This window comes from Schistocerca piceifrons, chromosome 3 (genome assembly GCF_021461385.2).
Source record: "Schistocerca piceifrons isolate TAMUIC-IGC-003096 chromosome 3, iqSchPice1.1, whole genome shotgun sequence".
NCBI classification, from domain to species: Eukaryota; Metazoa; Arthropoda; class Insecta; order Orthoptera; family Acrididae; genus Schistocerca; species Schistocerca piceifrons.
This window is the reverse complement of record NC_060140.1, coordinates 598,873,387-598,884,627: the sequence shown is the minus strand read 5'-3', so window position 1 is coordinate 598,884,627 and position 11,241 is coordinate 598,873,387. Positions and strand designations below refer to the sequence as shown.

Below are 11,241 nucleotides of genomic sequence, written 5' to 3'. Positions count from 1 at the left end.
GCACTTGCCCGCGAAAGGCAAAGGTCCCGAGTTGGAGTCTCGGTCGGGCACACAGTTTTAATCTGCCAGGAAGTTTCATTTGTGTTACTATTTTTGTCAATTTTCACTGCGGTATTTGAGGGCTGTAGTGTAAACTAGAGCACATCTCCCCTGTCGCAAGAATTCGCAATATTACTGTGAGTCTGTCTTTTGCGGATGTAGATGAGTCACTTTACTGAGTACGTATTGAAATGTACTCTCCTTTATTAGCATGTAGCTAATTTTCATACGGCTTTATGTTCTCAGCCTCCAGCTTCCGTTAAGAAATTTTGTTAAATGCTTTTATTATCTCGCCGTGAAACCCATGGCTTCAACTAAGCATGCTTTCTTTTCATTTTTTTCTGCTCCTCTTCCAAATACGAACATAATGCAATCTTAATACACAACTGTAGGGCATAATAATAACTTTTTGTCTGCCATTCTGACACTTTGACGAAATATTGAATGAGAGCATAAAACTACCTTTTTTTCGGCACGTCAAACATCTTTGTCCAATATTTGATCAGATTTCTTTGGCCAATAAATTTGATTGTGTAATAGCCCTCTTATCCGCGGGAAAGGTTCTCAAACTGACAGCATGGTGTGTGGACATGGGGTCAACCTTGGCGGACTGAAACGATAAAAAATCCCCACTCGTATACACGATTGAACGCGCGATCTCTCGGAATTGTGTCCAGCACTCTACTTGCCAGACCATCGCGCCAACTAAAAAATTTGTGAGAGTACTCCAGTTAGCTACCTTACCACATTTTACGAAGGAACAGTTAGTTCGGGGAATAACTGAATTCAATGGAGTCTTTGAGCTTCATATCTTATAAAACTACTTTGAACATAAAAAATTTCTGCAATTGCTCTACATTTTTTATAAGAGAGCAGCATATCCATTATTCCTCTGCAACGTAACCCACTTACAGATATACGTGAAAACGTTGTAATATAACAGAATAATAGAAACACCTGGCATACAGTTTTTTTCTGAGGGACAACGTTATCTCCTAAGTTAAATATATATTTGAAAAACACTACTGTTTATTTCCGTCATATGTAATTAGTAGGAGCGTGTATTGGAGTCCAACGGCTGTATCTATGCGCGTAGTGCATTTCCCCGCCAAGATATCCCCGTATCTCCATGCCTAACGATATGACGTGATGTACCATGTCAAGAGCGTGTGAAAGAATGGGCGTTTTTCTTTGCACTGTAACCTTCCGAAATTTGGCATTTCCCGTTCGTGGCATACCACCTGTTGCACTTTGTGAGATAAGATCAAGATAACTGTGATAATTCGATAAATGCTGTGATATATAAGCTGTAGCCTCCACTCGTTATCCATAGTAGCTACACTCGCTTAGAATCGTCGAAAGCTCGGACGAGTTTCCGACATGAATCTACGAGGTGAGTTACATCAATAGCTTATTCTACCGTCTCCATTTGTTTCCTGCTTTTCTCTTTCAAAGGATTTCCAATACAAATATGTTAGATATACACTAGGGATCTTCTCTATACCAGGTACGTTTCTGTTTATGATTATGAGCGATTCCCAAGTGTATTGTCACAGGGAATAGGGTGCAACGTTTTCATCTCGTCGGAAAGTTTACCACTTGTGATTTGCAGATTTTTTGATTCGTTATTGTAAGTACAGCAAAATTCAGTTAATTGAAAGGCGAATGAACAATCAGGACAAGGTCAGATAGAATTTATGGGTTCATTGCTTATAGTCACAAATTTAAAACTTACTGAGCTCTCAGTGGATGTATTATGATTGATACCACTCGGTTTAGTTTCTTATTCTACTGTGCCGGTATTTGACAGAAGTTTTTCCGGTATCTTGAAAATCATTTATTTCCTTCGTTCACGAAAACATGATTTTGTCCAGATGAGTCAAACAAGGCACTATTCTGGGACAGAATTTCACTGTTAGTAAATGTTATGCAGTACACCTTTACGTTTTAAATAAAAATCGCTTTTCTCTGGCACCAAGCTTTGACTTGTAGTTCGATATTAATAGCATAACACTTTCCACATAGAACTTATGTAATTTCCTTGTGTAATTGTGCTCCTGACTCGAATGTAAATTTTTTATATAATTCTCTGCTCAACCAGTTCGATAGGAATTCTACCATAATGTATGTTACCATGTGTTAACTTGTTTTACAAACACTTCATTATATTCAGTCAAGATCGTTATTCTTATATGTGTTGTTTAGTAGGTATAGCTGTTTCGTAGGTTTTCCAAAAGAGTTGTCTAACCCTCATTTGCACATGTTAGATATACACAAGGGATCTTCTCTATCTTTTGACAGATGTTTTTCTGGTATCTTGAAAATCATTTATTTCCTTCGTTCACGAAAACATGATTTTGTTCAGATGGGTCAAACAAGGCACTACCCTGGGACAGAATTTGACTGTTAATAAATGTTATGCAGTACACCTTTACTGTTTCTTTAGCTAATAGTACCTGAAGAGGGCTACTGGACGTGTCTTTGAAGTAATGTACACGAAAGTGGTTTTATCACTGTTGTGAAAGTCACGAAAATAGTACTGAAAGGCTTTACTCCTAACCGCTCAGAAAATAAACGACTATCCCAATGCTCTCACCCCAGTTGCTGCACCTCTTTACCCCGAATCATGAGGTAAAGTTAGGAAAAGTATACACATTCTTTAATTGTGTACAGGGATTCAACAGCCGAAATTATTGTTGTTCTTATGGTCTTCAGTCCGTAGACTGCTTTGACGGAGCTCAGTGTGTTACTCTATCCTGTGCCTGCGTCTTCATCTGCTAATAACTACTGCAGCCTGCAACCTTCTGAATCTGCTTGCTACATCATTTGTTGGTCTCAACCTACGATTTCCCCCCACCCACCCCCACCATTCCCCCCGCCCCCCTAGTACAAAATTTAAGATCCCTCGATGTCCCAGAAAGTGTCCTATCAAGTCCCTTTTTCTAGTCAGGTTGAGCCACAGATTTCTTTTCTCCATTTTTCTAATTAGTTACGAGACCTATCCATCTAACCTTTAGCATTCTTCTGTAGTGTGACGTTTTGCGAGCTTCTATTCTCTTCTTGTATGAAATACTTATAGCCGTTTATCGACCATGTTGCACTTCCATACATGGCTACAACCCAAACAAATATATGCACGAAAGATTTCCCAACACTTAAATCTTAATTCCGTTTTCCGTGTCTTGCTTTTGTCAACATTCATCTCGAATCCTCCTTTCAAGACACTGTCGATTCCGTTCAACTGCTCTTCCAAGTCCTTTGCTGTATCTCACAGAATTACATTGTCACAGTCACACCATAGTTTTCATTTTTTTCTCCCTGCTTCACTCCCTTATCAAACACTGCTTCACTTCCATGGCCCTTGGCCCTTGTAATTGCCGTTCGGTATCTGTAAATTTTGTCATTTTGTAAATAGCGTTTTACTGCCTTCGGAATTTGAAGGAGAATACTCCAGTCAACATCGTGAAAAGCTTTTTCTAAGCTTACAAGTTCAAAATTACTATCAATGAAAAAAAATTCCTAATTTAGCAGGCCGTTCTGGAAGACCAGTATCCTATTTATGTTCAAATTAGTGTTTAACTCAGGGCTAGACACGTCTTGGCCAGGACCACGTTGTCTTCAATATTCTCATATCAGCAACGATTTCATTCATCTCATTGCATGTAACTGCTGTTTTTCCTAATCCATGTGTACATTGCCGTGTTATTTACATGATGTGTGTGGAAAAATGTTTCAAGGCTGAAACGAATGAGCTAATTAACCGTGATTGCTACATTGCTGCATGTAGTACTGTTTCTTTCACATGGTTACTTTATTTCCACAAAGGTTGATTGTGAATTTTCTTTAAAGGTAGTACATCATTCGAGAAAACAAGGCATTCATTTTACGAGAGCTTCACTGGACTTCTTCTGTAATATTTAGAATTCAGTGGCTGCTTTTGTACTACATCACTGGTCAAACTTGTGGTTCACTCAGTACATCAGTATCTACTTAAGTCGAATGAGATGACTGTAGCTATAAAATGATATAGAAAGCCTCCAGTTCGGTATTCATAAAAAACATATGGGTGCCGATTGTTTTTGCAGTAAATGAGTATTCTCTGCTTACAAAAAATTAAATGTTGTCGTTGCTTGCTCCGTTGTGGGTTAGTCAACATTAGGCGTAGACCCAATAATCGCAAAATTTTCTAGTTTCTGAATCGATCGAAGCCACGGAATCAGGAGTGACAGTTATTCCTTTTAATGACAGACGTAAAACATTTCATGGTGTAATCTAAAAGTCCGTAATTACGGCTGTGGACTATCCAGTTGTTCCAAAGCCGTAGGACGCAGGAAAAAGATAGAAATTGGCTATCCCGTTCTCACGAAGTATATATCCTACCTTGCCGGCTATTTGAGTAAATTCATACTTAGTGTTGTTGTATTATTTAAACCAATGAGTAGAATGTAGAGGATTGTGTACTGCACTAGGTTTCCTATTTGCTGCACTACCCATGTTAGTTTCTTTTATTTTCCTTATTCTCTTTTGTATATCTACTCTCGCCGAGGATTAATATTTCAGTTTACAATCATGGAAGGTACAGAACTGCATCTTAATCACAGTTTTTTTTCATTACGACATTCTGACCTGCATTAGTTTCAAATGCATGATGCACTGTATGAAATTCATAATTTTGAAAGTATTTGATGGTATTACATAGCCGTACGAATACTGCAGTTATAATTTTTTGAAGATTCTTGGGCTTTTACCTTAAAATATGAAACGTTTGGCCTGGTTTTGCCCCGCTTTCTTGTTAGGAACATCTGACGTAACAGACGACTCCGATATGAAACCGTATTCAACAGTGCTGGCTGTAAGGATCTCTTGTAAATCTGAGCCTCAAGACATCGAGTAACGTAATTGTTATAGTTATGTTACTGCCGTTGGCGGACAGTAAAGGTAATGGGAGTATTACGACCCTTTACTGAAAGCTTTTAACTGACAAATGCCGATATAAATGGCTAAACTTTTAAGAATGACAATGACAGCAATATCATACCACTGTTCATAACGGATTTAAAGTTCACTTTAAGTTACAACAAGAGCCCGAATTTCTTTATTTTAGATGTATCACTCTCCACACTCTTCAAACTGATCTAGAAGCTCAACCGGTATTGGTGTATAACAGTGAGTGATCACAGAGGAAACAGTAGTTTTCCCCGCCTTCCTCGCGTGTAATATACCCTGGACTTCGATCGCTTTAAAACGATCTGTCTAATGCGAAAGTTGTCTTGGAACGATCTTGATTTTTCGATTACAAACATAAGGAGGAAAAATAAGATTATTTGTACTTTACATTACCTATAACTATCAGAAAATGTTACACTGCTTCTCACCATGAACTTGAGACGTTGGATTGCAGTCAGGTTGTCACATGTTTAGCTTTCAGCGAAAGCCTTCTCTAGAAAGCAAAACACACAAGCACACATACACATTCATTCACACAAGCTAGCACGACTCAAGCACACTAGAGCGCCACATCCGTCAACTCGGACCAGCAAAAACGGTTCTAGCTGCCGCACATGGCGGCCACATGTGAGTGAAGCGTTTTAGGTTGTGTAAATGAATTCGTGTGTATGTGTGTATTTACATTTTTGGAGAAGGCTTTGGCTTAATGCTAAATGCGTAACAATTTTTTTCGTTACGCCTGTCTGCAAATCACCAGTTCATCTTTACAGTGAGAAGCAATCCATCCTTTCCCTTATACTGTTCATATTCCCACTAGGAGATTCTATGACTATCAGATAAGCGTACAACTGTTCCTCAAAGCGTTGGGTACCGGGAGGTTGTGGTCTCAGAAAATAGCCGAAAAATATTTCCGGGTTTGTAAGATACACTACTTTAGCAAGTAAATGTTGCAACAGCCTGGTAAGAATTAGATGTTCAGTCATGTCATTCAGTGTTACATAACTGGATTTTACTACATTTCATAAAAAAAATATTGAATTGTGTGTAACGACGTGAATTTAAACACGATGAATAGTAACTCAGCAATTGGCATGATTCGCATTTGCATCAACAAACACGTTTCCAAACTTTCTCACGGACTTGATCTCGGGTTCACAGCGAAACACAAACGACAGGTCATTCTTTTTCTGCAAGAGAAATATATAATAGGATTAACATAGCGTTAGAGTTGATATTTTTGTAATGGGAAGAGTAATTCAATGTGCTATCTTCGAATACAGCCTGACGAGTTAGTTTGGCAACGAAATAAAACTTCTTCCTGACGGAAAAGTACATGACTCTACACACAAAAAAGTCCATTCGTACAGTCATTACAATAACATAAATGTTTCCCAGTAAAGAAAAGAAACCTCTCGTCAACCGCACGTCATCCTCCACCAGCTTTTGTCCTTTGTAGAGGGCAAGTGTATCATGAGAAATCTTGTTGGGACTCCAGAATTAAAACATACAACTCCAGTAGTTTTCCAGTGTACTATGGAGCCATGGTCATGGAATTTTTTGTTTAAAGAAAATGATCTGTTATCGCTTCATTGAAACCATACACAAACTGTATCATTCGTTCTAGGAATGTACGGAGAAATAATTACCAATAAGTATTTATAAACCAAGAAGGACGTCAGGCGTAGGGTGTAATATGGGCATAGGGTATTATCCATTTTGTTTAAGTTTCTTTCCATCTATTTATTAAAATTAGCAAAAAATTCACTTCTGTGTTAGGACAATAAATAAAGTGGCAACCAGTATAACAGCAGAGGGCAAAAAATATTGGTTTAGCACCCAAAGGCCCCTACAATTCCAGTATGATATTCTATTTGAGTCCAACTATGGAAAATTTAGTCTTATGTGTGAAGTAAGCTGTCAGTTTATATTAAATTTTAACAAACAGAATGTCTGTAAGCAAAAGATAATTAATGTTGACACTTCTTCTATTTCAGCAAGTGTATTAACGACCGTGTTAGTCGTAATTGCTACTGCTGCCGTCCGTGCATCACCTGTAGGGGACTGTCCGCCAGTAGATCCAGTAGACCACACAGACCATCTACCAGACAGCAAAAACTGTTCACTTTTCTACAAATGTGATCACGCAGCTCCTGTACTGTTTGAATGTCCTGATGGGTTGCACTTCAACCCTACACTGGAAGTCTGTGACTGGCCAGATAGTGCAGGTTGCACAGGTGGATCAGCATCAACTCCAGCATCAAGCTCAACAGCTAAGCCTCCTCCACCTGGAGACTGTCCAGCTGTCGGCACATGCCCAATAAATGAAGATGAGACTTCTATTGCTAAGCACCTTCCACATGCCTCAAACTGCAGTCAGTTCTGCAAATGTGACCATGGGAAACCCGTGACGTTCGACTGCCCTGCTGGACTCCACTTCAACCCTACTCTGGAGGTATGTGACTGGCCAGAAGATGCAGGTTGCACAGGTGGATCAGAATCAACTCCAGCATCAAGCTCAACAGCTAAGCCTCCTCCACCAGGAGACTGTCCAGCTGTCGGCACATGCCCAATATATGAAGATGAGACTTCAATTGCTAAGCACCTTCCACATGCCTCAAACTGCAGTCAGTTCTGCAAATGTGACCATGGGAAACCCGTGACGTTCGACTGCCCTGCTGGGCTCCACTTCAACCCTACTCTGGAGGTATGTGACTGGCCAGAAGATGCAGGTTGCACAGGTGGATCAGAATCAACTCCAGCATCAAGCTCAACAGCTAAGCCTCCTCCACCAGGAGACTGTCCAGCTGTCGGCACATGCCCAATATATGAAGATGAGACTTCTATTGCTAAGCACCTTCCACATGCCACAAACTGCAGTCAGTTCTGCAAATGTGACCATGGGAAACCCGTGACGTTCGACTGCCCTGCTGGACTCCACTTCAACCCTACTCTGGAGGTATGTGACTGGCCAGAAGATGCAGGTTGCGCAGGTGGATCAGAATCAACTCCAGCATCAAGCTCAACAGCTAAGCCTCCTCCACCAGGAGACTGTCCAGCTGTCGGCACATGCCCAATGTATGAAGATGAGACTTCTATTGCTAAGCACCTTCCACATGCCTCAAACTGCAGTCAGTTCTGCAAATGTGACCATGGGAAACCCGTGACGTTCGACTGCCCTGCTGGACTCCACTTCAACCCTACTCTGGAGGTATGTGACTGGCCAGAAGATGCAGGTTGTACAGGTGGATCAGCATCAACTCCAGCATCAAGCTCAACAGCTAAGCCTCCTCCACCAGGAGACTGTCCAGCTGTCGGCACATGCCCAATATATGAAGATGAGACTTCAATTGCTAAGCACCTTCCACATGCCTCAAACTGCAGTCAGTTCTGCAAATGTGACCATGGGAAACCCGTGACGTTCGACTGCCCTGCTGGACTCCACTTCAACCCTACTCTGGAGGTATGTGACTGGCCAGAAGATGCAGGTTGCACAGGTGGATCAGCATCAACTCCAGCATCAAGCTCAACAGCTAAGCCTCCTCCACCAGGAGACTGTCCAGCTGTCGGCACATGCCCAATATATGAAGATGAGACTTCAATTGCTAAGCACCTTCCACATGCCTCAAACTGCAGTCAGTTCTGCAAATGTGACCATGGGAAACCCGTGACGTTTGACTGCCCTGCTGGACTCCACTTCAACCCTACTCTGGAAGTATGTGACTGGCCATACCGTGCTGGCTGCGCAAGTAAATCAGGATCAACCGTAGCATCTAGCTCATCTACAGCTTGACCAACAAGTATGCCTCTACAGATGGTCCAACATCAGCTACACCAACTACTGCAGAACCAAAGAGCTCCATAGGGTCAGGTGATCAAGACCCCTACAAGTCAATGGGATCATGTCGTGCTTATGATCTAGTCCTTATTGCCCAGTATCTTGCATATAAAACCAACAGTACTGTATATTGTAGACGATGTAGCAATAATCTGGATATGTCTGGGTGACTGCATTTGTGTGTAAAACTACAGGATTTTGATTGGCCTTCTTGTACTGGTTGTGAATCACAGAAAAGTGCATTTATATATTTGAACTGTATATTATGTTAAAAATTTTTATGCTAATGTGATTATGTATTGTACACATTCGTTTCAGAACGCATAATAAAGTCATATGTTTAATGCTAATAAACTCCCTCTTCATTGGCATGGACGCAACACGCCAGATATATACAAATATGTCTGTAGATCAACTGAAATGTGCTATAAATTTTTGCTTTTATACCGATATCATAATCAGCATTCATAACCGAAAGTATCCACTAAATTAGCATCCATCTCTATAGGCTCCTAAAGACTACACCTTTGTTATCGTATTAATACCCACGTTATATATGTATGCTTCTCCTACATTCATTCTCATAACTTCGTAAAGTATTTGGACATATAAACATCATACAAGCTGATCTTCTCAGAACAAGTAATATATCTCGAGTGCAGGTTTATTTTAGCATTCCGAAAGCGAACATTTCATGATTAGTCTTAATGGTTCTGTATGTCACTTATATTCAGTCATTAAAATGTCATTATGTAATTCAACCATCTGTCAAGTCCTTCTCGCAGTATTGTGTGCCCAATTCATCTTCATCTACTTTCTCTTCCCTTTCTATAATATGGCATATCCCTTGATCTATCGTCCATATATTTCTACCACATTTCAGCTTTCCCTTCTTTGCATATGATATTCATATAACTGCTTCTCTTGACTATTGCTGTAAGTGGTACGTGGTTTTCCCCTAGTTATATGTACCTCTATAGACTTCACTTTACTTAGTGACTCGAGCTTAGCCATTGCATTCCTCCTGCCAATCTCATTTTCCGATGTCTGTATTCCCGCTCACCTGCTTCACTTGGTGTACTTTTATATTTTCCCCTTTCATCAGTTAAATTCAGCATCTCCTCTCATATCCATGGATTTCTACTATGCCTTGTCTTTTACATCTTTGATCCTCAGTAATGCATGACACTTTTACAGAAGTAGGAGGCGATGTTTCGTAAACTGTTGAAATGTAAAATTATTTTGAAAAATTACTTAATAACCTAGACTGTGCTCACATATAAAGATTAATATTTATTAACTAGACTAGTTTTACGTGCTGATGCAATTATCCTCAGATCTACAAAATAGCACAAAACACTTAAGTCCGCCTTAGAAAAAGCTTTTTTACGAAGTAATCTTAAAGCTTAATATGTTTGCACAAAACACTAATGCCAAGAACCTTACGTAGTATAGACAGTAAAAATGTCACCATCTAATGTACAGGAAGAATATAAAAGGTAAATATCGTACAAAGGTGAATAAAAGGCAACCTCTCAGAATTATAGCACCCGAAGAAGTTTTTTACATGTACAACAGGCACAGGTTAAATAAAAGTTTATATACCAGTAAAAATCATATTATGCAATAAATTCCATTTGCATAGGTGGCAAATTTGGTGAAAAAATTTGTAGTTGTAACAGCACAATAAAAATGAGACATGTTCTATACCTCCAAGAACACGAATCAGATAAATGTACCGGTAAGAAAAGTCATGATATACTGCATAATATCGTGTCAGACCTCCTTTAGGCCGGCATAATGCAGCAGCTCAACATGGCACGGACTCAACAAGTCGTTGGGCATACTGCCGCTGTAGCCAACCTTAATTAAGGACCGGTGATGGATTTTGTACACTAAAGCCCTGTCGATTACGTCCACCTCTTCCTGTAAGCCGTTCAAGGGTCATCAATGGAGCACTGAGGATGGGTATTATTTTCAATTTTATTTTTCTGTGTGAGATGTTTTCAGTCAGGGCAGGACTGCAGCTATCAGTTGGGCAATAAATTTTATTGTGTACAACTCTGCTTTGGCGTCCTCTTTGAACATAGGAACGGATATGATTTGGTGCACCATTCAGTGGAAAGTTGCTTGGTTTTGTGTTACTGGGTGCTGTGACCAGGAAGGTACTATTGTGTCTGTAGGTGCAGTTTTTCTATGAATTCTGATTCAATGCCTCTGTGTACTGATATCAGCGGTGAGATCTATGAAATTTATGGGTTCCATACCAATTTACTTTGAAAACAGGGTATTTTTCTGTTGGGTGTTTAAGTTTGTTTTCGTTAAGGTGACCAATACTGTAGTTAGTTTATTAGATGGAGCAGTGAATGGAGATAAAAATGAATGGATGGATATATCTTACTTATGTAGTTTAGTAAGCC

The 11,241-nt window shown here is 39.9% G+C and overlaps 1 protein-coding gene across 1 annotated transcript; it reads left to right on the top strand.

The window, feature by feature from the left end:
* The first annotated feature begins 1,419 nt into the window (after positions 1-1,419).
* Positions 1,420-8,776, top strand: LOC124788874 (chondroitin proteoglycan-2-like). Its single transcript, XM_047256157.1, has 2 exons — positions 1,420-1,432; positions 6,981-8,776. Exons 1-2 carry the CDS (start codon positions 1,420-1,422, stop codon positions 8,774-8,776), a joined length of 1,809 nt encoding a protein of 602 aa, XP_047112113.1.
* The last annotated feature ends 2,465 nt before the right edge of the window (positions 8,777-11,241 follow it).